Source organism: Schistocerca piceifrons, chromosome 11 (genome assembly GCF_021461385.2).
Source record: "Schistocerca piceifrons isolate TAMUIC-IGC-003096 chromosome 11, iqSchPice1.1, whole genome shotgun sequence".
Taxonomy (NCBI): Eukaryota; Metazoa; Arthropoda; class Insecta; order Orthoptera; family Acrididae; genus Schistocerca; species Schistocerca piceifrons.
The window spans coordinates 168,740,801-168,768,417 of record NC_060148.1 but is presented as its reverse complement, the minus strand read 5'-3'; the positions used below and the strand labels follow the sequence as shown (position 1 = coordinate 168,768,417).

General features: G+C 41.8%; 1 protein-coding gene across 2 annotated transcripts in view; it reads right to left on the bottom strand.

Annotated features, from left to right (window-relative positions):
* Window positions 1–27,617, bottom strand: part of LOC124720133 (uncharacterized protein C31H12.03c) — a 103,502-nt gene that overhangs the window by 47,537 nt on the left and 28,348 nt on the right. For both annotated transcript variants that reach the window (XM_047245431.1, XM_047245432.1), the window contains exons 2-3: window positions 24,839–24,956; window positions 5,186–5,256 (exon numbers count right to left, since the gene is read on the bottom strand). In XM_047245431.1, the coding sequence (XP_047101387.1) occupies window positions 5,186–5,256; window positions 24,839–24,956 (189 nt within the window). The remainder of the gene's footprint in view (window positions 1–5,185; window positions 5,257–24,838; window positions 24,957–27,617) is intronic.

Here is a 27,617-nt window from a genome sequence, read left to right as displayed (position 1 = left end):
AAAGAAAAAAAATAAATAAATATTAAAAATTGCAAAATCCTAAATTCTGAATCAAAACAGAACAGCTCATAGAAAAAAAGAGAAACACTGACAGCGACTCACTCAAACACAGATACCTTAACAAAAACATAAAGAAAGCGATCAGAGAATGCAAAACACAAAATCGATTGAAGAGACCATCAAAAACAATGCGAACATGAAGAGTCCTTTGTTTCAGTTAGTCAAAAGGCAAGTGGGTCACCCACAAAATTAGGAATGGTCGAGGAGACATTGTTACATAAAGAAAGACACTCAAATAAACTATTGGGGACCTTTATTTGGTGCTCTATAGTCAATCGGTGAGAAGCCAAGGCGTAGATGATGAATCACAGAGATCTGTTATACCTGTGAAATTGGAAGAACTGGAACCGACAGAGAAAAAATAAAATGAAAACACATCTGAAACAACTCAAGAATTATAAGGCACTAGGAGAAGATCAGATCGCAAGCAAGATGCTTAAAATTGGAGAAGCAATACTAGAAGAACAACTCTTAAATCTATTAAATAAATGTCCCAATGAAGGGAAAATTCCAGTCATGGAGAACTCTTCAATAAATGTGACAACATGATCATCATCAATTACAGATGTTAGTCTTTTGTCTACCTTTTACAAAGCCACTAACAAAAATCATTACCATCCACCTGAGTCAGAAATTTGATTTGTAGCAGAGAGTCGAACTGGCGGGACTCAGAAGAGGTTTCAGTACAACTGATTGTATTCGAGCAGTTCACACATTAATAGCAAAATGTATGGAGCATTTTACATAGCCTTCGTAGACTACCAGAAGGTGTTTGACACGATCAAAACATGGGCAGTATTCAGAGGGATGCACAGAGCCAGTATTGAATGCAAATATACCAACTTAATCTCCCACATGTGGAAATAAAGACTCAATATCAGAGATGGGCACAAAATGATAATTGGATCCTTCTATCACCCAACAGAATCATCTCCTGATCTAACTGAAAACTTCAGAGAAAATCTCAGTTCACTTGTACATAAGTTCCCCAACCATACTGTAACCATCGGTGGAGACTTTGGAGGAGGAGGAGGAGGAGGAGGAGATTACTGTTTAACGTCCCGTCGACAACGAGGTCATTAGAGACGGAGCACAAGCTCGGATTAGGGAAGGAAGATATATATGTTTAGTAAACTAGATAAAAAATCAGTAGTATCTATTCTCAGTGAGGAACTTGAAACTTTCAGTACAGGGCAGGAGCATGCAGAGGAACTCTGGCTCAAGTTTAAAGAATAGTTCACAAAGCACTGGATAGATATTCATAATGGGAGGGAATCTCCATGGTATACAGTCAATGTAAAGAAACAGAAACTACTGCATAACAGGTGTAAAACAAGCATAGGGCTACAAATAGAGAGACACTGAATGAAATGCGTTTGGCTGACAAGAGAGCAATGTGTGATACCTTCAATGACTACCATAGCAGAATATTGTCAAATGATATGTCACAAAATCTAAAGAAATTCTGTAGTGTTGGTGGCAAAAAAGTCAGTGTCCATTCCCCAGTGAATGAGATGGGAACTGAAATTGAGTGTAGCAAAGTAAAAGCTGAAATGCTTAACGCTGTTTTCAAATGTTTCTTTACAAAGGAAAACCCAGGAGACCTGCCCGAATGTAATACTTGTACTACTGAAAAGAGGAATGAAAAAAGTATTAGTGTCAGTGGTCTTGAGACACAGCTGAAATCATTAAAGTTGAACAAAACTCCAGGTCCCAATAGAATCCCTTCAGATTCTATATTGAATTTGCAGCTGAGTTAGCCCATTTTCTGATTGTAATCCATCGTAGATCACTCGAACAAGAAACTGTGCCCCGTGCTCGGACAAAGGCACAGGTCACACCTGTCTATAAGAATGTGATCTACAAAAGTACCGTCCAATAAACTTGACATAAATTTGTTGTCTTAGAACATATTCTGAGCTCAAACATAATGAGGTACCTCGAACAGAATGACCTCCTCAAGACCGATCAGTACGGATTTCGAAAACATCGATCGTGTGAAACCTGACTCGCACTTTTCTCTCGTGACATACTGAAGTCTTTGGATTGAGGCAACCAGGTTTCTCGATTTCCGAAAAAAAAAAAAAAAAAAACATTTGACTCAGTACCGCACCACTGCTTATTTCCAAAAGTACCATCACATGGGGTATCAAGTGAAATTTGTTACTGGACTGAGGACTTTTTAGTAGGGAGGGCACAGCACCTTGTCTCGGATGGAGACACCTCGTCAGGTGTAGAAGGAACTTCGGCTGTGCCCCAGAGAAGAGTGTTGTGGCCCTTACTGTTCATGCTATATATTAATGACCTTGCAGACAATATTAATAGTAAAATCAGGTTTTTTGCAGACGATGCAGTTACCTACAATGAAGTACTGTCTGCAAGACGCTGCATAAATATTCAGTCAGATCTTTATGCGATTTCAGCATAGTGCAGAGACTGGCAACTTGCTCTAAATGTACAGAAAAGTTAAATTTTGCACTTCACAAAACGAAAAAAATGTAGAATGCTATGACCATAATTTCAATGAGTCACTGCTGGAATTGGCCTACTCATACAAACACCTGGGTGTAACACTTTGTAGGGATATGAAATTTAATGATCACATATGTTCAGTCACGGGTAAAGCAGTTGGTAGACTTCAGTTTATTAGTAGAATAAGGGGGAAGTACAAACAGTCTACTAAAGAGATTGCTTACAAATCACTCGTGCGAAAATCCTAGAATACCGCTCAAGCGTGTGGGACCTGTACCACACAGGACTAACAGGGGACACTGAATGTATACAGAAAAGAGCAGCACGAATGTTCGTTTAAATCACTGGAGAGTGTCACAGAAATGGTAGACTCTTGAAGACAGACGTAAACTGTTCCAAGAAAGTCTACTGACAAAGTTTCAAGAAACAGCTCGAAATGATTACTCTAGATATATACTACAACCCCTTATGTGTCGCTCACACAGGGATCGTGAAGACAGGATTAGAATAATTACTGCATGCGCAGATGCATTCAAACAGCCATTCTTTCCACATTCCATACGTGAATGGAACAGGAAGAAATCCTAATAAGTGGCGAAATGTGGCATACCCTCTGTCACACACCTCACAGTGGTTTGTAGAGTGTAGATGTAGATGTATAAGTAGCACAAATTGGCTATGGGTCTGTCAAAGGGCAACAGAGAGCAATGCCTGGAGTGGGGTCAAATACGTAGAGATAAGAGTGGGGATCTATCACATTGGCGAGTGGATAGTGAGACTAAAGGTGCGTTGGACAGAACACGTGGCCAGAAATAAGGTGCCCTGTGACGAGATGGGGAGATGAAATCAGATGACGACTGGGAAAAAAAATGGAAAACTAGATCTACACCGCAACAGCAAAGATTGACACGGAACTCTTCAGAAGAGGCCTATGTCCCAGATTGTATATTTAGAAGCTGAAGAAGAAGGGAAAGGAAGAATGGATGGTCAGTACTACTTGTAAGAGGGGAAGTTTGGAGTGCTGCTGACAAAGAGTTCAAAGTACAGGAGCTTTCTAGATGTTTTAATTTTCTTTTGTCAATGAATATAAACTTGAAAACAATATTATAAAGAAATAAGAGGAAGCCGACAAATCTGTAAAATGACATATAACACTCAAAGAAGAATTTGACCAAGACTGAAAGTGCTAAGTCGAAAAAAGCCTCTCACGTCAATGACATTCACTAAGAGTTATTGATAGCCTTGAGAGAGCCAGACATGATAAAAGTATTCCACCTGGAAGACATGAGCGACAGCGGAAATACCCTCAGACTTCAACAAGAATGTAATAATTCCAATTCCCAGGAAGGCAGGTGCTGACAGAAGTGGATGCCACTGAATTATCACTTTAATAATTAATGGTTACAAAACATTGACACAAACTATTTTCAGAAAAATGGAAAATCTGGTATAAGATGATCTTTTCAAAAATCAGTTTTAATTCCAGAAAAATGGACGAACATGTGAGGCCATACTGACCGACTTACCTAAGAAGGTAGAGTCGAGAAAGGCTAACCTGTTTAAAGCATTTGTAATTTGGAGAAACCTTTGGACAGTGCTGATGGCAATACACTGTTTGTAATTCTGAAGGTAATAGGGATAAAATACAGGGAGTGAAAGATTATTTACAGCTTGTACAGAAAACAGACAGCAGTTATAAAGAGTTGAAGGACATGAAAAGGGGAAACAGTAGTTGGGATGTAAGACGGATATGTAGCCTATCCCCAATTTTAATAACACTGTTTACCGAAAAGGTAGTAATGAAAGCAAGGAGAAATTTTTGAAAGAGAATTAATATTCAGGGAGGAATAAAAGCCGTATCGAGGTTTGCCCACAACATTTTAATTCGTACGGAGACAGCAAAGTACACGGAGGAGTAGTTGAACAGAATGGATAGTGCCTTCAAAAGAGGTTATAAAATCAACAACACCTAAAGTAAAACAAGCATGAAGTAGTAGAATTAAATCAGGTGATCCCTAGGGAATCAGATTAGGAAATAGGATACTAAAAGTAATAGGTAAGTTTTACAACTTGGGCAGCAAAATAACTACGATGGCTATTCAAAACACAGACTCGCTCCAAAACATCAAAAATATTTCTGAAAAAGAATGTCAATGAGATAAGAGTTTTGCCATCAGTGCAGCTCAGTAGGCAGCCATTGAAGCAATAAGGCAAGAGAGGCGTCATTCTGCAGCGGTGGCCGGCGTGCGTGAGTTGCAGCTACCTCAGTGACCGGCTAAGACACCTGTTAAACTGCTTCGGAGCATTCACTGTGAGATTTAAACCCCTGTTGCCGGTAACTACCGTATATAAGGAGATGGGACGTGACACACCAGTACTTTGCTGGAAGACAGAAAGCGAATAGCCGATACGTTGTGTTCGCTCTGAGATCTTATGCGGTAGGAAACCCATAAAGATTTTACTGCAGTCACACACTGCAGAAACCACCATAGACACAAAACTATGATGGTCACTAATCTAGTCAAACTGCTAATCCTGGGATATTAATACTGACCTTCAGTTCCATTGACAGCCCTCACGAATTCCTCTATGATGCAAGAAACTGACGTCCTGCCCAATTAACATACATACTGGTACAGATAGAAGCACTTACACCTGAATCTACATCATCGTCTTCATCGTCGTGGCCCAAGATGTCCTCTGCATCGACATCCGCATCAATTCCTGCAACAATCGAGAATAGCGATAACTGTATTTCGACAAGACTGGAAACTGCAGCAAGCAGATCAACTGTCTACTGCATTATAAGGTGTGGGGGGAAAAATAACCTTTGTCAGGTAATACATGAAATATTGTAATAATTGGAGCAAACAGGCCCTTTTCAGTAAACTGCCTCGGATTTGCAGACAATTTGGAGGTACTATCTCAAAACATTACTGGTGCGGAAATACAGGGTTATTACAAATGATTGAAGCGATTTCACAGCTCTACAATAACTTTATTATTTGAGATATTTTCACAATGCTTTGCACACACATATAAAAACTCAAAAAGTTTTTTTAGGCATTCACAAATGTTCGATATGTGCCCCTTTAGTGATTCGGCAGACATCAAGCCGATAATCGAGTTCCTCCCACACTCAGCGCAGCATGTCCCCACCAATGAGTTCGAAAGCATCGTTGATGCGAGCTCGCAGTTCTGGCACGTTTCTTGGTAGAGGAGATTTAAACACTGAATCTTTCACATAACCCCACAGAAAGAAATCGCATGGGGGTTAAGTCGGGAGAGCGTGGAGGCCATGACACGAATTGCTGATCGTGATCTCCACCACGACCGATCCGTCGGTTTTCCAATCTCCTGTTTAAGAAATGCTGAACATCGTGATGGAAGTGCGGTGGAGCACCATCCTGTTGAAAGGTGAAGTCGGTGCTGTCGGTCTCCAGTTGTGGCACGAGCCAATTTTCCAGCACGTCCAGATACACGTGTCCTGTAACGCTTTTTTCGCAGAAGAAAAAGGGGCCGTAAACTTTAAACCGTGAGATTTCACAAAACACGTTAACTTTTGGTGAATTGCGAATTTGCTGCACGAATGCGTGAGGATTCTCTACCGCCCAGATTCGCACATTGTGTCTGTTCACTTCACCATTAAGAAAAAATGTTGCTTCATCACTGAAAACAAGTTTCGCACTCAACGCATCCTCTTCCGTGAGCTGTTGCAACCGCACCGAAAATTCAAAGCGTTTGACTTTGTCATCTGGTGTGAGGGCTTGTAGCAATTGTAAATGGTAAGGCTTCTGCTTTAGCCTTTTCCATAAGATTTTCCAAACCGTCGGCTGTGGTACGTTTAGCTCCCTGCTCGCTTTATTCGTCGACTTCCGCGGGCTACGCGTGAAACTTGCCCGCACGCGTTTAACCGTTTCTTCGCTCACTGCAGGCCAACCTGTTGATTTCCCCTTACAGAGACATCCAGTAGGTTTAAACTGCGCACACCATCGCTGAATGGAGTTAGCAGTTGGTGGATCTTTGTTGAACTTTGTCCTGAAGTGTCGTTGCACTGTTATGACTGACTCGTGAGTGCATTACAAGCACGACATACGCTTTCTCGGCTCCTGTCACCATTTTGTCTCACTGCGCCCTCGAGCGCTCTGGCTGCAGAAACCTGAAGTGCGGCTTCAGCTGAACAAAACTTTATGAGTTTTTCTACGTATCTGTAGTGTGTCATGACCATATGTCAATGAATGGAGCTACAGTGAATTTATGAAATCGCTGCAATCATTTGTAATAGCCCTGTACAATTCAGTCTCAAAGAGCACACAGAGTAACAAATACATATTTACAGTCATTATGGCACAGAAACGCTGTAACAAATATGTCTGAAAGGCCGACGCACAGAATCACGGTTTGGAGAGGGGCCTCGTGCTCGGTTCCTATTTGAGCTAGGAATGTGGGGTTCTGTTTAGGCTGGACCAGAGGCCATCTGTATAGCCAGTCGAACATCTATTTTACCGTAGCTATGTTACAGTATATTAAGCAAGTTTTGAATGACGGACCAGAGCTGGTGCCCATGCAAATTGTGCAAATCGATTGATTCCTTTCACAAAAGATTTTAATTAGGCTGACATTAATGCTCAGTTACAGGCACCATTTGTATGTGCACTGTTCAGATTTCATGTACAAAAACAGTCACCCTCATTCAGATTTTATAAGCAAAAACAGTCATCCTCAAATAACTCCAGACTGGAGAGAGGCTGATGCTTCAAATTTGGACTAAGAAAAGTTTCAACTGTTTTAAAAAGTTTCTTTGTTTGGATTTTACATGCAAAAAATACATTTTTCTGGTAAGTTTCTGAAGTGCACCACTTCTCTACTTTGACCTTGCACAAATCAGTACAAACTTTGCACAAAGGTAAATAACGAGATAAAGCCAAACCGAATTTTTTTAATATGATAATCTCTATCTCTTGTCGAGATACAATGATTTAAAGTCGAGCTAAATGTAACACTTAAAACTCGCTGTTATGTGAAATGAATGCGTTGAAACGGATTAAAGGGAATTAAATAAATAAAATTGCATCCTTACAATAAAATTTAAAATTCACTTTCAAAAATTTAGCTTCATTTGGATTTTATGTGCAAAGAACACATTTTTTTGTGAATTTTTTTAATTGCACCATTTCCACCTTTTAAATGTGTGCGGAGTGGTTCAAATTCTATAAGAAGGTAGACAAATACGGGTAATTAATGGTCATCCTGTTGATTTGTGAAAACTATCTGTTGCCACAATATAAGCAATGTGGTTCAAAAGTCTATAAAAAAACCTAAACCAGATCTCGTGGCCCGAGTCAACAAAAATCTACACTGGTTGCCATGTTATGGCAGTCTAATGTCAAATTTATGATAGAGTAAAAGTCGGGAACCAGAATGAAAACGTGTTCATATCGAAGCACAAAATAAGGCAAATATATCCTGACTTTTGACTTATTTGGCAGCTTCAAAGACATTTACATCAAAACATCTCACATATTCGCACTCTTTTACAAGTTTACCCTACTACTCCAGTGCAGTAAACTCTCCGAGATACACTCCCCATTACATGTATTGTGAGGTGTGCGAGAACAAAAAGACACAACTTTATGCGCCTCTAGAGTGGGATGCATCTACAACAGTAACGATCTGAGAGTGGGTAGTGCATCTATCACAGCAAGAATCCCAAAGTGGGGATGCATGCATCCTAGACGTTAGAGAAATGCTGACAAATGCTTCGTTGCACTACATGACTGCGTATGTCACACTGTACGACACAACACATTATACAACAAGACATCACGTATTGTGTCACTTTACTTGACACAATTCATTATATCGAATGACACGGGTATTAATACTAACAAGTAAAAATGATACTAAAATGTAGACTTTCACGGCCAGAAATATCGTGTCCATTATAATTATCCGGGCTGTTATGCCGTGGTCGGTTGATGAATTTCGTCTCAATTCCCAACCTTTCGTCTCCGACTGCAGGAGACATCTTCAAGTGGGTCCGTAGGTCGATGGAAGGTCCGACACACCCACTGGCTCGCAGCAGCGAGGCACTGACTCCTGAACTGGTGTCAGCCTCATATCTATTCTTTGGTACACGTAATGACACTTTCTGATGCCAAACTAACATATTGTTCTTTTTGAAATGCTTCTAATTATACCCAGACACTACATGGGGTATCAAGTTGGTACAGGTAAGCCGTTTTGAGTCACCTGAGGCACTAGACGAGGAGGCTGGAATACCACAACACAAACCCCCGCCCGCCCCAGCATTAGACTACTTGCCTCATATTGTCAAAGGTTCAGAGAATCTTTTAAGCCGATAAAAAAAGGTTTCTTTTTAAGTTCTAAAGTGGTATTACCCGTCAAGATGGATGCAGTAGTTAAGTCAATTACTTCTGCTGTTCGTGACGGTAGATTCTGTAATTGTGTTCAAGATCTCTAAATTGCTCTTGAGTAGATATTCGAGTAGGTATTGACCTCTGCCGGTGGCGTCACTGCTTCCACACACCAGGTTGTGGGCTAAGGTGTAACGTATCACATTAGGTAATGTAATGTGTTGCTCTCATGTCTTTCTAACTGATAATCGTGTACTTTGCAATTGTGGTTTCGTGTGTGTTAAGTATTACGTTCCGAATAGCATACTGTAGGAAAGATACTGTGTTCGTTAAGTGCATGTTCACGAATTGAAATGGATGCAGCATATTTGCAGATTGGGGTACCGAGGGCAGCCTTTTCGTGTGTTGGCAGCACTGCCAGCAGCGAGCCAGTGGGTGTGTCGGACCTTCCATCGACCTACGGACCCCCTTGAAGATGTCTCCCGCCGTCGGAGACGAAAGGTTGGGAATTGAGACAAAATTCATCAACCGACCACGGCATAACAGCCCGGATAATTATAATGGGCAAGTAAAAATGATGTTTTGATTTAAATGTCTTTGAAGCTGCCATTAGTCGAATAACTAGTTCCTTTCTTCTGCATCCCTAACTCTGACCAGGACACAGTTGCTTTTGTTGCGCTACAATAGGAGCATTTTTGTTCTGGTAAAAAGATCACACCGAGAAATGACCTCGCCAGAGGACACCGCCTCGCTGTAGCACCGACAGTGTGATTGGAGAGGCTCTCGTCTTCGCGTGAAGCTGAGGGTTATGCTGGCTGTAGCACAGCTACTGGCAGTTTCTCCCATGCCGGACAGACCTCACTGCTTCCCTAGGATCTAACCAAGGTCTGATGCGAGCTGTGCTGAGGGGTGAGTGGCACACGGGAAGACGTATCACGAACAGAGAGCTCCAGCGTGTGGGGTTCCGTCGGTGTCGATCTGATATATCCCCAGTTCTCCTGGGAACAAAACGGAGGACGCACGAGATGACACAAAAACTAGGATACTCGATGAGGCCTCAAACGCCCGAGCAGTGGCGTTAGAACAGACAGAAATTGTTTCCACAACTGGATAGGTTGACCTGGTCTGGTGCTCAGATGAGGAAACTTCTCAGAGAACAAAAGGAAATGGAAGGCAAAGAATTGCTTTCTTAACATAAACGTAGCAAGTTAAAACATTTCAAACCAAAGTCCTCCGAAAAATGGAAACTCTAGGTTGGAATAACAACAATGTTAGGAATAGGATTGATTACTACTCACTGGAAAGATGACCCGTTCAGTTGCAGACAGGCACAACGAAAAGACTGTTACACATGTAGCTATCAGCCAAAGTCTTGCTCAGCAAAGAACACATACACACATTCACACAAGCAAGCACACCTCACGCACACTCGGTTGCCACCACTTGCCAGCTCCGACCAGAATGCAACTGTCACGTGAATAGCAATCTGGAGTGGGGCAGCGCAGGGGAAGGGGTAGCAATAGATTGGGGGAGAGAAGGTGTGCAGGGATTAAGAGACTGCCAAGCAAGTGTCAGGAGGTGGGATGCAGTGGGGTGGGGGTGGATGATGATGATGATTAGTGTTTTAGGGCGCACAACAGCGAGGTTATCAGCGCCCGGTGGGGGTGGAGCAGCAACCACCTCTGTCTACGATAAACCCACAAACCATCCTGAATTTTGGCATCTGCAATCCCTTCCATACCAAACAATCCATCCCATACACCCTTGTCAGCTGGGGATGGCATATCTGCAGTGACAAGAACTCCCTTGCCCAGTATGCTGAGGGTCTCACCAACACTTTCACAAACGCACAATCCCTCACATCTAGTCCACAGTTAGCTTTCCTGTGCCATTTCCCATCATGCCCCCAATCCTCTCCACCCACAAGAATCAGCCATAAAGGAGTGCTCCCTTTGTCACCCAATACCAGTCTGGACTGGAACAAGTCAGGGCTTCGATTATCTATCATCTAGCTTTGAAATGAGGGACATCCTACTCGAGATCCTTCCCACCCCTCCTAAAGTGGTGTTCCACAACCTACCCAACCTCCACAACATCCTAGTCCAGTCCTATGTCACTTCCAATCCCAACCTCTTGCCACAGGGATTATATCCCAGACCCAGGTGGAAGACCACCCCAATCCACCTACCCAGTACTTCCAATTCCAGTTTTGTCACAGGCTTATCTTACCACATTAGAGGCCGGGCCGCCTGTGAAAGCAGCCATGTCGTACACCAGCTCTGCTGCAACCAATGCGCAGATTTTTATATTGGCGACTACCGACCAGCTGTCTAGCAGGATTAGTGGCCACTACCAAACCGAGGCCAAAAGCAAAGTAGACCACCTACGGCACAACATGCTGCTGAACATAACATGCTTGATTTCAATGGCTTCTTCAAACCCAGGCCAATGGGATCCTCCCCTCCACCACCAGCTTTTCTGAACTGCACAGATGAGAGTTATGCTTACAACACATTCTCTGGTCCAGAAATTATGCTGACCTCAACCTATGGTAAACTACCCCACAACCTACACCTATCTAGTCCCTGCACGTCTCCCAGACTGCTCACTTCTCTCGCCCCCACCCCACTTCCTTGCTATTCGTGTGACAATCGTATTCCGGTCGGAGCTGCCGCTGGTGGCGGCCGTGAGTGTGTGAGGTGTGCTTGCCTGTGTGAATGTTTACTTTGCTGAGGAAGGTTTGGCCAACAGTTACATGTGTAACTGTTTCTCTTCATTGTACCTATCTGCAATCCAAGGGAGCATTTTTACGGTGAGTAGAAGTTTTCTGGGAACGTGGTCCTGATCCAGGAGCCTAACTTTGGAGCAACTGGAGGGAACTTGATTTGTTCTAGAAATCTAAAAAAAGCCCAGAACATGCATTCATGTCAAGAATGGTATTTCACTCACGTCAATGGCAGACTTTTGTTCCAGGGAATTAGTGACCATTGAGATGAAACAGTACAAGGAAGGAAGCACGGGGGAATCTGCATTTGCCCCAGCTTACCTTCCTTCCGAGGAAAGTGCTCCTCCTGCACAGGGAGTGAAGAGACTCGTAGACAGCTGATTGCAGCTGAATGAACAACTGCTGGTTTGTTGAATGCCAATGCCCTGAGCTGTAATGTCATTCGGTGTGAACTGGTAATGCTGTCAAATTCGTAGTTAACCCTTTTAGTGCCAAATACGATCTGATCGTGATCCAGATTTTCGGCGAAAAATGCCAGTAACGATCTGATCGTGATGCCTTTCTCATTCATTTTTTCCGCGCTTGAAGGCAAAGTTGTTAGTATTTCCTAGCGAATGAGAAAGGCATCACGATCAGATCGTTACTGGCATTTTTCACCGAAAATCTGGATCACGATCAGATCGTATTTGGCACTAAAAGGGTTAAAATACCTTTAAAATGATGAATTAGTATCTTTCGATTTTCTTTTTCCATTAAACCGTATATTCTTCTGATGGTGGACTACTACTCCTTTGTAGTTTGAGATGGAAATGTGTGGTCATCTATTTCTTCAACCATAACGAATAACAACAACACTACTTCTTGTATGTATATATAGTGTACCATCAGTTACAATTCATCACACCTAATTCATCTTCGTATACACAAAACATGCTCACAAGTCAAACAGCTATTACCACTCATCTGACAGTTCTTTATCCAAGAAAGCATCTCTCACTGAATGTAATAATAGCTCCAACTTTTGTTCCCATGACAACAGTGCTGACATCACGATCTACTCTTCAGCGGTCCGCAGTGCACCTACTCGGCAGGACGGTGATGCCACGGAGTGATCAGTCAAACAGGCAGCGCTGCCAACACGCGAAAAGGCTGCCCTCGGTACCCCAATCTGCAAATATGCTGCATCCGTTTCAATTCATGAACATGCACATAACGAACACAGTATCTTTCCTATAGTATGCTATTAGGAACGTAACACTTAACACACACGAAATCACGATCACAAAGGTCACGTTATCAGTTAGAAAGACATGAGAGCAACACATTACTTTACTCAATGTGATATGTTACACCTTAGCTCACAACCTGGTGTATGGAAGCAGTGACATCATTGGCAGAGGTCAGTACCTACATGAATATCTACTCGAGAGCAATTTAGAGATCTTTACAGAATCTACCGTCAGGAACAGCAGAAGTAATTGACGTAACTTCTGCATCCATCTTAAGGAGTAATACCACTGTAGAATTTCAAAAGAAACCGTTCTTTATTGGCTTGAAAGATTCTCTGAACCTTCGAAAATATGAGGCAAATAGTCTAATCCCTGGGTGGGCGGGGGATTGTCCTATGGAATTCCAACCACCTCATATAGCACCTCAGGTGACTGAAAACAGCCTACCTGCACCAACTCCATATCCCATGTAGTGTCTGGGTATAGTTAGAAGCATTTCAAAAAGAACAGTACGTTAGTTTGGCATCAGAAAGTGTCACTACGTGTACAAAAAAAGACAATTATTTTGCTTCGAATCTTTATTTTTGTGTCCAGTATTGACTTTTGATAGTTTATTCGTGATCTTATAGGACACAGTTTTGTCTTTCAACAAAGAATGAGTGGTAAGAAAATGTACTCATGCACAAAAGATAGAAAACCATCATATCTGACGCGGTGTCAAAGCAGTACATCATCAAAGCATCCAAAGAATAGGTATGAGGCTGAGAGCAGTTCAGGAGTCAGTGCCTCTGCTAAAAAACTGAAAGACGGTGAACAGGAATTTGATGTGAATTATAGCTTAAGCATTAGTAGTATAAATTTCGTTAGTGTTTTCTCTGTTATTTCTCAACAAGTGAAATGTAAAAAGTGCAATGCAGACATCACATTGAAAGAACGAAGTTCTTTAGGCTTGGGCTCCACAATAATTATTCCTTGCCCAAATTGATGAAAAGTTATTATGCCAAGTAGTAAGTTCATATGGAACACACATGAAATCAAGTGTTGAATCACCGTAGTAACATGTCAGCTTGAAGTAGGACTAAAAAAACTCTATAAAGTCTTGTGCATTTATGGTACTGACCAATATTTCAGTCGTTCTGTGATAAACTAGTGGATATGATTTCGATCGCAATCGCTACAGTACAACTGGCTAGTCCTAGGATAGCAGATTAGTGGTAAAACTTTTGTAGGAGTAGAATTCTTTCATTTGTTCATGTCTGTAACACATTTCAAAACTTGAAATGCAATTTTCTTGTAATATGAATTTTCACAATGGCATGTAGCATAATTCAAACAATTTTCAATCTTTTTGTTTGAAACTTTAAGCAATACTGGAAATAATGTTTCAAAATGAACCATGAAGAGGATTTTCGATTAGTTAACGTGAAGAAAATTTATTAACTTTTTTTTTTTTTTTTTATGAAAATTTACCGACTTTATTCAAACACTCATCAATTACAGAAAAATCAATATTTCTATAATCCCCTCATGTGGTTTACCAGCTACTCTGAAGCAGATTACACACATTCAAATTGACACCATTTATTGTGCATGTCACAGGACACCTCTCCTGAGACATGCTGCAGTGTTACCACTTTGTAATAATTTCCTACATTTTTTTTATAATACACTTTAACATATACTCAATAATTAATCAAAGTAATATTTCTGTATCATCCTTAGTTCCACCCAAAACAATTGTCAAGAAAACTCTTTTTTTTAGGTCGTTACAGTGGCACTGCCCCTTAATGGATAGTTACAACAAATAATGGCATGTGGCATTAGAGCTGTCCTTATGTGGCTATACATATATCAAGTTTGAGGTTGAAATGAGGGTTAAACTGGCACGGCCTATTAAGAATCCTACGAAAACAAACTGCGACTCAGATAGGAAAGACCTAAACTCAACATTTTTCTGAAGTCAGAACTTCGATAAATAATCCAGTAGGTCTTGAGCAAATGGCATGATACACGCTATTATTACTGCGCACTTAGAAAACTGTCCTATCATGGAGAAGTGCACAAACGAGTGGCATAATAATCTGGAATTGGAAAGGAAGCAGGTAAGAAGACTGTTCAATTTTGCAAGAAGGAAAGGAAAATGGGTAAAATGTTGAAGCCACTGCCAAATGCAACCTCGTGACTGTGCAATGAAAACTATCATCCTGGAAGGTATTATGTAAGGTGGTGGAAGCTACAGCCACTAGTGCCAGACTTCTTGAAATTCTCACACGAATACCAACTAACCCAGGAGGCACTCTACAGGAAGGGGACGGCGCGGGGGATGGAAAGTGAGATGCCGGACGTGCTCCTCGGGACTCACGTCCCTCATACTAGTTTACAGATAACCAAAGGGAGAACGCAGAATCTGCCAGAGAAAGTATCAATTTAAAAAAAAAAAATTCAGTGAGCACCGGGAATATTTCAACTGTTCGAGTCACCTGCAATGAGCAGGAGAGGGATTGATCAGACCCGTATGCAGACTTTTCGGAGTCGGACTAGCAGCAGGAGTCATTTTTAATGCTTGTACGATTTGTCCCATTACACCTTTCGGTTACAATGAAGGCAGCAGCAGGGGCATCCAGGATAAAAACTGGAAATAACAGTAATTGCCCTCCGCGTCTTTTGGACATTTAGGGGACTTTTAGTAAAACGACTTACGAATCTATGGTTAGAGTGGCACAAGAGCACGCCATTTACACCACTAGGCACAGACGGATTAAGATGACGCTGAGTAAACAAAAGGTAGAAGCCACTATGATGAATCAGAGAATGGTGATCGACAAGGATGTCTGCAAGGAATGGTTATGTCCCCACTGCTGTCAAACCTACTGGTGAATGAAGACTTAAATACTAAAGGTTACATTTGCCAAGAAGATGGAGACAATTTAGTCATATCAATGCTTGGCAAAATTGCAGGAACCATTACAACAATGGCACAATGTGCTCTGAACATTATGCAAAACTAATGCTGGAAAAGGATCTAAGGGTCAGTCCCAGCGAAGCTGTTTATAGTTTACAAGGAAGCATACTCAGGACACATACTGGGGGTCTTAAGTCTTCAATGAAAGTCTACCAATAAGAAAATAGTGACATACCTAGAGGAAACTCTAGATGCAGAACTATCACAGTTGCCTCATATTAGGTTGGTACATAAGTTCATAGCATATTTGTTTTGCATGATGGTATCCTGGCTGCTACAGGTTTATTTTCTGATTGCTATTTTTTATTTGTAGTTCACTGTTACTATTTGAGTTTATGTATTGTAAAAACAATTGCATCATGTATATGGACAATGCCACTGGAAAGAGCCCCACAAGAAAATGGTTTTCTCGTTTTGAGGAGGATCGTCTGACATTAGTGAATGTCCACTTATAGGAAGACATTAGGGGTTTCATGAAGATTGTTTAAGCACATTAATCCAGAAATTAATCATGTCAGTTACACAAAAACTGGTAAATGTGATGAACTATTATCATTTCACATTGGGCAACATTTTCGTGCAATGTAGAAGGTTCAAAAACCAGGTGTATGGGTACTGCATGTTCTAAGCCAAAAGCACAAAAATCAGCGGCTGGTCATATGTGCACCTTCGCTTGCTTGTCATCGGATAGCTTGTTAACAATACTGACCATTCCTATCCTGTATCGTTACTGGTATCTATATGCTAACGTAAGGAAAACAAAGGAATGGCTGGGCCCAAAACAAAGCAGAAACTCCCTTTACAAAGACCTGGGCACATCCACTGAAGATAATGTTACGCACTTGGTGGAACAGTGACAGTGTGGTGTACTACAAATTCCTTCCCCAAACTGTAACCATTACTGCTGACATTTCTACATCTACATCTACATCTACATCCATACTCCGCAAGCCACCTGACGGTGTGTGGCGAAGGGTACCTTGAGTACCTCTATCGGTTCTCCCTTCTATTCCAGTCTCGCATTGTTCGTGGAAAGACAGATTGTCGGTATGCTTCTGTGTGGGCTCTAATCTCTCTGATTTTATCCTCACGGTCTCTTCACGAGATATACGTAGGAGGGAACAATATACTGCTGGACTCTTCGGTGAAGGTATGTTCTCGAAACTTCAACAAAAGGCCGTACCGAGCTACTGAGCGTCTCTCTTGCAGAGTCTTCCACTGGAGTTTATCTATCATCTCCGTAACGCTTTCGCGATTACTAAATGATTCTGTAACGAAGCGTGCTGATCTCCATCGGATCTTCTCTATCTCTTCTATCAACCCTATCTAGTACGGATTTCTTGTCAACACCCGAGATGTCTTGCAGACACAATCGAAGGATGGCGACCAGGAAGACTGCGTGAAGCGGTGCTAATCCACGGTAACACCTGCCTGCATTCTGCTAGACTGACAAAAAACATTATACAGGATTTGTATTGGGAAATCATTCCACACCTACCTTATTCATGTGATCTCGCGCCCTCAGATTTTCACCATTTCTGCTCTCTATCGAACAACCTTCGAGGAATTTCCTTTCTGGCTAAAAATTCGCTCCAAACGTGGTTCGATGAGTTTTTTGTCTCACAACTGTGATTTCTACAGTCGTGAAATTGGAAAGTTACCACTGTATTGGCAGACTGTTTTAAATAGTGAACAGAATAAATTGCTGATGACTTAAGTCTCTGTTATGTGCATCTGTTGTGTCTATTAAACATAAACAAAAATGCTACTAACTTATGCGCCAACTAAATATAAAGAATAAATGTTTTAAGGTGACAGGTATTCTTACATGCACTACAAGGGACTGTGGTAAAAACTAGGGTCTAGGCCCCAGGAGTATGTACTGGATATAAACCTCTATAATAAGACCTACGATGATGTACGGGGCTACAGTACGATGGGATAAAGTAGCACAATAGGTGGCTACTGAGGAGCTTCTGGCAGCACACCCACTGCTCCGATGCAGACCTTGCTGCACGTGCCCCCAATACACCTTTGGGTTACAAAGAAGGCAGCAGCAGGGGCATACAGGTTAAAAATGGAAACCTTTATGATGTTCAGAAACCCTTACCAATATATCGAATGTGGTAAACATAAAAATGTTCAGGGAAATGCCAGCTGACCATACAATAACCTCCAGCTGCTTCAACAAACGTGGGAAGTTAACAATTGGAAATGGTGAGCAGTTTAAGAAAGTATCACAATACTGTTCAGGGGTCACAGTCAGCTGACTGACAGATCGAAAACAGTGCTGGGTCCAGAGTATAAGGGGTACAGTCAAGACTAGCGGGGGGTGGGGGGCAGGGAGGGAGGGAGGGAGGGAGGGAGGGAGGGGGGAGGGGGCAGGGGGAGGGGGAGAGGGGGAGGAGGAGGGGGGGGGAGAGAGAGAGAGAGAGAGAGAGAGAGAGAGAGAGCAATGTCTCTAGGGAAGCTGGCCACAGTATTTCAGGTGGAAATATTTGCTATATTAAAGATCATTGCAGAACGACATGAGGACCTTATGAGGTTAAGGGAAAGCAACATGGCAGATCCGCTGTGAGAGACTGATCAGTAAGGAATTAGTGATGAGGGAGAAGCTAATAGACATGGCCACGACAGGAGTGACAACTCCATTTGTTGAACTGGAAAACAAAAACATAGCAAGCTAATGATGTCGAGGCCGTGTTTTGAGAGAAGTTCTGCAATGTTGGACTTCTTACAGCTATAAGAATGCACAATATTAACAAGATCTGCGTGCTATCACAAAACACATCATTTTTTTTCTGTTTGGGTGAGTTGAGAAAGCCTTCTGATATGCGGAATTGGCCATCAAGGAAATAAAAAGAACTGAATCTCACAACTTTGACTGTTTTCTACATCAAGACTGGTTAACACAAGTTGCTGTCCTGTTATAAAATCAGCATGCTGGAAATCCAGAAACTAGTAAAGCTTCTCCTACTACTCTTTAGCTGGCTTTACTAAAATGACAGGGAGAGACAACTGTTGTGTTGTCTCCCTGCACGAATCAAATCAAGAAGTGCCAAATTATTGTATAACAACATGGTAGTGAAGCTAGAATGCCCCTATGTAAGTAAATCTCACACACTGAGTTAAGAATTGTAAAAACTACAAATAACTATGTGAATAAGGGACAGACTGCTACATATCACATGAACAGCACGCAGGCACAATTATTACTGGATATTAACTACTCGACAATGAACTTCACCACACACACACACACACACACACACACACACACACACACACACACACACAGAGCCACTGTCATCTCCTGATGCCCCAATCCTCATATTCATACTATTCCATCCTGAACTTTCCACTGTTTGATTCCGACAAGAAACTGGAAACATTGGAGAGAAGAATTGTGAGCAAAATTTTAGGTCCAATTACTTCCCCATATTGAAATGCATTTTGTAAATCTATTTGTTCCATAAAATATCTTGCTGACTCAACACTCAAACAAAAATTCTGAATGTAGTGACTCTAGCAACTGGAGCATAGATATCCTCGCAGTCATATCTTTTTACCTGTGCACAACCTTTAACAAGTAAATGCATCTTACACCTTTCAGTATTTCCAGGTGCATATCTTTTTACTCTTAACACCCACTCATTGTCAACAGATCTCTTATTTGCTAGAATTGCACATAAGTCCATGTTCCATCGGATGGCAGCGTGTCCCATTCCTCCTTTATTGCTTTTATCAATTCTTCGTCGTCATTCCGATCCTTCACATCTTCAGTATTCTGAGGTAACTTTTGTACAAATACTTCTGCATCCGAGGCCAACGCCGCACAGTTGTCCGAGTACCTAGGCTTCTTGTTATTCTACTGCATTTCTGCAGAGGTTTTGCTTCCTTCATTTCTTCTGAGTTATATTGAGCAGTTTGTTCAGTTTTCTCAAAGTTAGTTTCAGGGGGAGAAAGCCAATGTGCACTCTGTGTGCATACCAGGTGGAGTCTTTCCAGATGTGGAAAGGGTCCTTCCGGATGCCGTGAAGAGCACAGGGTGCAGCCAACTGCAGGTGATGGTTCACGTTGGCAACAGTGACACGTGTCGCTTTAGACCTGAAGAGATACTCTCTGGTTTCGAGCAGATGTCAGAAGTGGTAAAGGCTGCCAGACGTGCTGGCAAGATGAAGGCAGAGCTCACCATCTGCAGCACAGCAGGACTGACTGCGGACCTCTGGTATAGTTTACAACTGTTATACCGATGGTTCCTGGATCTGTGTCCTTTCTGTATTCGACCTGCACAGTTTGAGATTGAATCCCTTTTTGTGTCTCCCCGAGACCATCTTAACGTAAGAAACACAACTCCTGCTACCTGTGTACCACCTCCTGCATGTAGTATACTCCTGAAATATTTAGCAGATCCTGCAACCTAACCACCCTACGGTGCAAGTCAAGGAATCTGCAGCCCACACGGTTGCAGAACACAGAGGGCAGTGGCATGTTTCTTGCTCTCATAAGTAGTTTAACTTGTAGTGAAATTGAAGTAGATAGTTCCTGTGACTTAGTGTTGGTAGAGGTCATTCTTGGCTCTCAGAATAAAATAATAATTGGATCGTTTGACTGACCCAACTCTGATGATACAACTGCTGAAAGATTCAAAGAAAATTTGAGTCTAATTCCAAACACGTACTCGACTCATATAATTATAGTTGGTGGTGACTTCAATTTACTGTCGAAAATATGTTTAAATCTGGAGGTACATTGTCAGAAATTGTGTTAAATGCATTCTCTGAAAATTCTTTCGAGCAGTTAGTTCGTGAGCCCACTCGAATAGTAAACAGTTGTGAAAACACCCTTGACCTCTCAGCAACGAATAATCCCGAGCTAATAATAAGCATCAAATTGGATACAGGGGTCGGTGAACACAGAGTGGCCGTAGCTAGGCTGAAGATCGTAACTCCCAAATGCTCCAAAAATAAATGAAAAATATACCCATTCAAAAAAGCAGATAAAAATTCATTTGACACCTTCCCGAGAGGCAATCTCCACTCCTCCCACGTTAATAATATAAGTACTGACCAGACATGGCTCAACTTCAAAGAAATATTAGTGGCAGAAATTGAGAGATTTGTACCAAATAAATAAAGAAACGATGGAGCTGATCCCCCTTGGTACACAAAACAGGTCAGAACACTGTTGCAGAAACAATGAAAAAGCATGACAAATTTAAACAAATGTGAAATCCTCAAGACTGGCAATCTTCGAGCGCAGACTCCTTTGTGAGATGCTTATAGTGGTGTCCGCGATGGAACTTTGATTGACTGATTGAAGGGGATTATAAGACTACACAGAGGTCTTCAGTCTTGTGATTCCAAATTTACACACGTAAGATAGAGGCATGTGCTAAAAGTGGATGGATCCAGTCAGAGGGGTCAAACTACAAAGTGAGGGAGCTAAAAACACACAAAAAAAAGGGTAGGCAAAATTTAAAAACTGTAAAACAGAAGAACTGTCATTGTACGGGGCAGGGGCCACGGGACCTAGGCCCACAAAACACGAAGAGAGGCCCCAACCACAACCACTGTGCCTCTGTTTCAGGAGTAAAGCAAAGCCTTGTAACTGAAAATAAAAACCACTTTCACAAAGGAAACTGATGCCCAGTTCAACCATCCGTGAATCGCCTGCTAACACTAAAGACAAGGAATCTGGAAGGTACTTAGTACAAAGTGCCAAAAGAAGAGGACATTCCACCAATATATGGGATACGTCAGTCTGCCTCCACAGCCACACTGCGGGGGTGGCTCATTACACAAGAGAAAACAATGGGTGAGCCTAAAACAACCGATGCACAGACGGCGTAATACAGTGGACCATTTAAGAGAGGAGGAGAAGGAAGAGTGCCAAACTGCGGTAGTCTCCTCGATTGTGCAGATTTTATTGCAGACAGCAGTAGTGCACCAGATGTCATTCCACTTTTGGGCAAAGAGAGCTTTGATGTGTATCCACATATCTGCAGCTCGAATCACAAAAGGAAATGGGAGGGGGGGAGGGGACTAAGTATCTGCCTCCCTAGCCAAATGGTCAGCCAGCTCATTCCCTGGGATGCCCAAATGACTTGGGACCCACAGAAAGACAAAAATGTGAAGAGAGTGGCATTGGTCTATAGCCTGCAGGCTGCTCATGAAGTCAGTACATATCAAAACAATGTAGATGGCGGTCTGAGTAATAAAATGGGGGGAGGGGAGGGCTTTTAATGTCTAGCAGCTCTGTTGTAAACTTACAACATGATCCAAGCAGTAAATGGTGTCCCATGCCAGAAGGAGACAAAAGCACATCCCGCCTTATCTACCACTTTAGAATCATCAGTGTAGAAGATGGTAGCACCCTGGAACTCTTCAAAGATGGAACATACAAGACACTGAATACCATAGAGGTGACCGAGACCTTAGGACCCTTTAATAGGTCGATCCTAATTCGTGGTCTAGTCACCACCCAAGGGGGGAGGGGTGCAAGAGAAAATACACGGGACACTTTCCAGTGGGGGGAGATGGAGATCCCGACAGAGAGAAGTGAGATGCATTCCAACTGGCAATCCCAACCCAGGGTGGGTATCAGCAAGGAAACGTCCATTGATTGCAAAGGAGGGGGCCACACGGGTTGCTCAGGGAATTGTCAAATGGCGATTGCAAAAGAAAGCAAGAGTTGGCTCTGTAGTGTTTGCAGAGGGGGAATCCCCACTTCTGAGAGGAGACTGTCGACGGGACTAGTGCGAAATCACCAACAGCCAGACGCACCCCGTAATGATGAACAGGGTCAAGTAGTTTCAGAGTGTAAGGACGTGCCAAACCTAAGCCTGGCTAGCATAATTTAGTCTGAACAAAACCAGAGCGCAGTAAAGATAGAGAAGAGCAGCACAGTCTGCACCCCAAGATGTGTGGGCCAGGAGGTGGAGAACATTAAGCTTTTGCATGCAAGTAGGCACTGGTTGCCTAAATAAAGTTCTGGATATGGGTGTACTGTGGGTCGACGGCAAAAGTGCGTAACCCGCATTGCAACAACGAAACTCTGTCTCGACACCTGGCATAAAATCCAAAGAAATCTGGTCGTAAGTAAAGTATGCTAGAGGCAAACACAATCAATGCCTTCTCTGCATGATAGCAATGCAAATTCTATCAACAACAGTGCTGTTAAATCATGGTTACTACACACAGCCTTCTGAAATTCCTTCACCACACAAGACAAAGTAAATATTACTGAATTCGAATCAAGAACTGCTGCTATGAGTCAACTTAGAAGTAGATATCCCCAGGGCAATGAAGCAACTTAAATCATTTAATATAAGCAAGTCTTCTGGTCCAGACTATATACCAATTATTTTCCTTTCAGAGTATGCTGATGCTACAGCTCCATACTTAACAATCACATACAACCACTCGCTCGAAGAAATACCCCTAGCCAAAGACTGGAAAGTCGCAGAGGTCACACCAATATTCAAGAAAGATGGTAGGAGTAATCCACTAAATTACAGGCCCATATCATTAACATAGATATGCAGCAGGATTCTGGTACATATATTGTGTTCGAATATAATGCATTACCTCGACGAGAACCGTCTATTGACACCCAGTCAACATGGATTTAGAAAACATCATTCTTGCGAAACACAACTAGCTCTTTACTCGCATGAAGTGTTGAGTGCTATTGACAAGGGATTTCAGATTGATTACGCATTTCTAGATTTCCGGAAGACTTTTGACATTGTACCTTACAAGTCACATGTGAAATTGCGTGCTTATGGAATATCATCTCAGTTATGAAACTGGATTCGTCATTTCCTAACAGAGAGATCACAGTTCATAGCAACTTACAGAAAGACATCACATAAAACAGAAGTGATTTCTGGCATTCCCCAAGGTACTGATATAGGCCCTTTGCTGTTCCTTATCTATAGAAACGATTTGGGAGACAATCTGAGCAGCCATCTTTGGTCGTTTGCAGATGACGCTGTCGTTCATCGACTAATAAAGTAATCAGAAGATCAAAACAAACTGCAAAACGATTTAGAAAAGATCATCTGCATGGTGCGAAAATTGGCACTTGACACTAAATAATGAAACGTGTGAGGTCATCCACACAAGAGTTAAAAGAAGTCCGTTAAACTTCAGTTGCACAATAAATCAGTCAAATCAAGGCTGTAAATTCAATTAAAATCCCAGGAATTACAATTACAAACAACTTAAATTGGAAAGAACTCGTAGAGAATATTGTGGGGAATGCAAACCAGAGACTGTGTTTTACTGGCAGAACACTTAAAAGATGCAATGTATCTACTACAGACTGCCTGCACTACACTTGTCTGTCCTCTTTTGGAGTACTGCTGCGCGGTGTAGGATCCGTACCAGGTAAGATTAATGCAGTACATGAATAAAGTTCAAAGAAGAGCAGCACATTTTGTATTGTTGAGAAATAGGGGAGACCGTGTGACTGACACGATACAAGATTTGGGGCGGACATAATTAAAACAAAGGCATTTCTCGTTACGGCAGGATCTTCTCGCGAAATTTCAATCACCAGGTTTCTACGGTTAATGCGGAAATATTTTGTTGGTGCCAATCTACATATTCGCAAAGATTTCACTACAGTGCAGCTAATAATGACACACTGATAGCACAGATTGGCGCACAGCCACAGATTCAATTTACGCATATTCTTCGATGCCGATCAACATCTCTGGCACTTGAGTTCCCTGTGATTTACAATTAGTCAACAAGTGCTGTAGTGTGCTGTAGTTTCAGTCAGCTCACTCTGTAGATGGCTGGAATATACAGGGACAAAATATCAGATGATGTCTCTTCCAAATATAATTTTATGTTTTTCGGATATCATAAACTATAACCACTGGGGCAATATCTGGTCACGAAACACTTTAATGACCCGGTGTCGACCTTGTTTGTCTTAAATACTTTGAAGAGAGAGAGAGAGAGAGAGAGAGAGAGAGAGAGAGAGAGAGAGAGAGACTCACCAGAGATGGCTGGGCCGGGCACCCCACCAGTGGCTGTGATGAGCCGCTCCACCAGCTCATTCTTGTTGCCCGTTGTGTTCAGCCCCCGTGCCTTTAGCTCCTTCTTCAGTTCTGCCACCTACACACAAAGACAAGAGTGTTTGTTACAAGTCGCGTTTGTGAAAAATTTACAGGGGAGACGAATCAATTCCTTATCGTGCTCACAAAATCGGTCCTGGGCAATGCAAGGCGTGAACGAGGTCCTGTTATCTCAGAATACAGCGTCACCATTGTGGAACAAACACTGTACCGTGAGGTGGACCTCATCTCTGACAAACGGTCACATAATCCATAGGAGCAATGCAACCATGCCCACGGAATACCACAATATCGCTGCCTGACTCATCACTAAAACCAGGGCACATTTCACTCTTGGGAAGTAAACTTGGTCAGAAATTGGAAACAGGAATGTGGATACAAAACAGTAGTTGTTACAGACTAATCTGTAATTTTTTTTAACATGGCAATATTTGTTACATACTTAATGCACATCTTTAAATTGACAAGTGAAGCACGTAAGTGATTGGCTGCAGTTTTATAATTTCAGTATGAAACCTATATACAAGGTATTCAAAAAAAGTGTCTCTTTCAGACTTGGTAGTACTTCTCAAAACACTCACTCTCTCTCTCTCTCTCTCTCTCTCTCTCTCTCTCACACACACACACACACACACACACACACACACACACACACACACACACACACAGACCTGTGTGTCCAGCAGAGAAATCACCACCTCCCCCTTCCATTTGCCACCTATTCTCCTAGCTACATATCTCCATCCATCTACATTCCTTTCCATTACGGTCAGAACGGCAATGTGTGGAACCTTCAATGTTATCAAAAACTCTCTTACAAAATCCAAAGAAATTCTGGTCATATGCAAAGGCTGTCAGTGGTACCAAACTTAGTGTCTTGACACTCATAGACAAGACAAGAACTGAAATTGAGGCTAGCAAAGCAAAGACAGAAATGCTAAATGTGAAATCGCTAATATTGAATAAAACTCCAGTGGCCTATTGATTGCCTATCCTCTCACTGAAGCAGCCCATGCATGTTCAAAGTTGCTTTTCAAATTCACTCTTTTTCTATGCACAGGTTTGTCAAACAAGCCCGTACATGTACAAACAAAGTTTGTAAATATAACCTCACTTTTGAACCACTTGTTGTACGTGTCGCGACTAGTGGGAATGGATACCAATGCCGACGAAGCATTTCTTGCATCGACTCAGTACTGTATTGTTTATTTTATTAATTATTTTATTTTACAGGTCTATTCCCATAGGACCAAACTCTCAAAGTTCATGGAACAAGTCACTACATGAAATTATCACAGAGAAAACTCTACGCAGATGTCAAGCTCCAAGTACGTGTTACCAAAATCTACAGGAACTAGCTTCCTTTTTTCCCTGGAACTGCCTGACAGAACAGAAGGAGGGATCCTTGCGGAAATTCTTCAGTTTAAGACTTCAATGTGCGATGATTACTGCTGGGATTTTTTAATTCTTGTGGCAACTTACTGAAAATGGATGCAGCAGAATACTGCTAATTCTTGGCAATAAACCCATATTGTTAGCAACAAACAGTGTTAAAAAACATATGTATTGAGAGACCAGTGTCAGAATTCTCAGGTTCCTGAACAGTGGTCGATAAGACGGTTGTAAACTTACACCACATATCGCTCGAACTGCCTGTTTCTGAGCCAAAAATATCTTTTGTGAGTGCGAAATGTTACTCCACAGTATAATAATATGGAAAGTAGACTAATTTTCATGTTGGACGCTCACTTATTGCAGATACTGTTCTAATGGTAAGTAGTGCAGTTTTTGAACAAGAAAACTGACTTTCCATGACATTTTACTACTTATCACAACATCTAGAAATCTGAATTCTTTAGACTTGCTAATGAAATGTCCATTCTGTGCACTCAAAATGTCAGTTTTCGCTGAATTGTGTCTTAGAAACTGTAAAAGCTGTGTCTGATTAGATATAAATTTCTTTTATAAAAGCCATCAACTTGCGCTTTGAACTGTAGTATTTGATAAATGCCTAAGTTGCACTAGACATCCTTCACTGCCAAGCTAGTGTACAGAAGAAAAAGAAAACAAGACACTGGTCCAGGAAATGATAGAAATTGAGAAAGAAATACACTCATTAAACTATGTTAAAGGAAGTGCTAAACTTGGACAATCTCATGATTACACCAAGTTTCTCCAAATGGGCAGTCCAACAATTAATAACTTGTTAAAATTGCTTTGCTCTAACATTGGAAAAGAAGGTACAAGTATATGAAAAGAAATTCTCTTCCACTTGGTACTCTAATGACAGTTCATTAAAATACCACAATGTGAGAACAAATATTATGATGATGAAGTTCATAGTGTTTCTCTGCAAGTTTAATAAACACCGCAGATACACATAACAGAGACATTACTTACAACACTCTCCCAATCTTATGGGAACTTTTTGCTTCTGTGACTGTAGAAATGACTTGTTTTTCAGCAAAGAACTTGCTGAGCCACATTTGGACTGCATTTTCATCTGGAAAGGAAGAGCCTTTGAGTCCGTTCAACAGACAACAGAAAAAGTAAAAATCTGAGGGCGCAAGATCAGGTGATTGAGGTCGGTGCAGAAACACTTCCCAATCCCACGCCCGTAAAGCGACTTTTTATCAGTGTAGCAAAACGTGGGCAGGCATTACCGTGGAGTAGTGTCACTTCATGCAGTCCTGCACTGTGT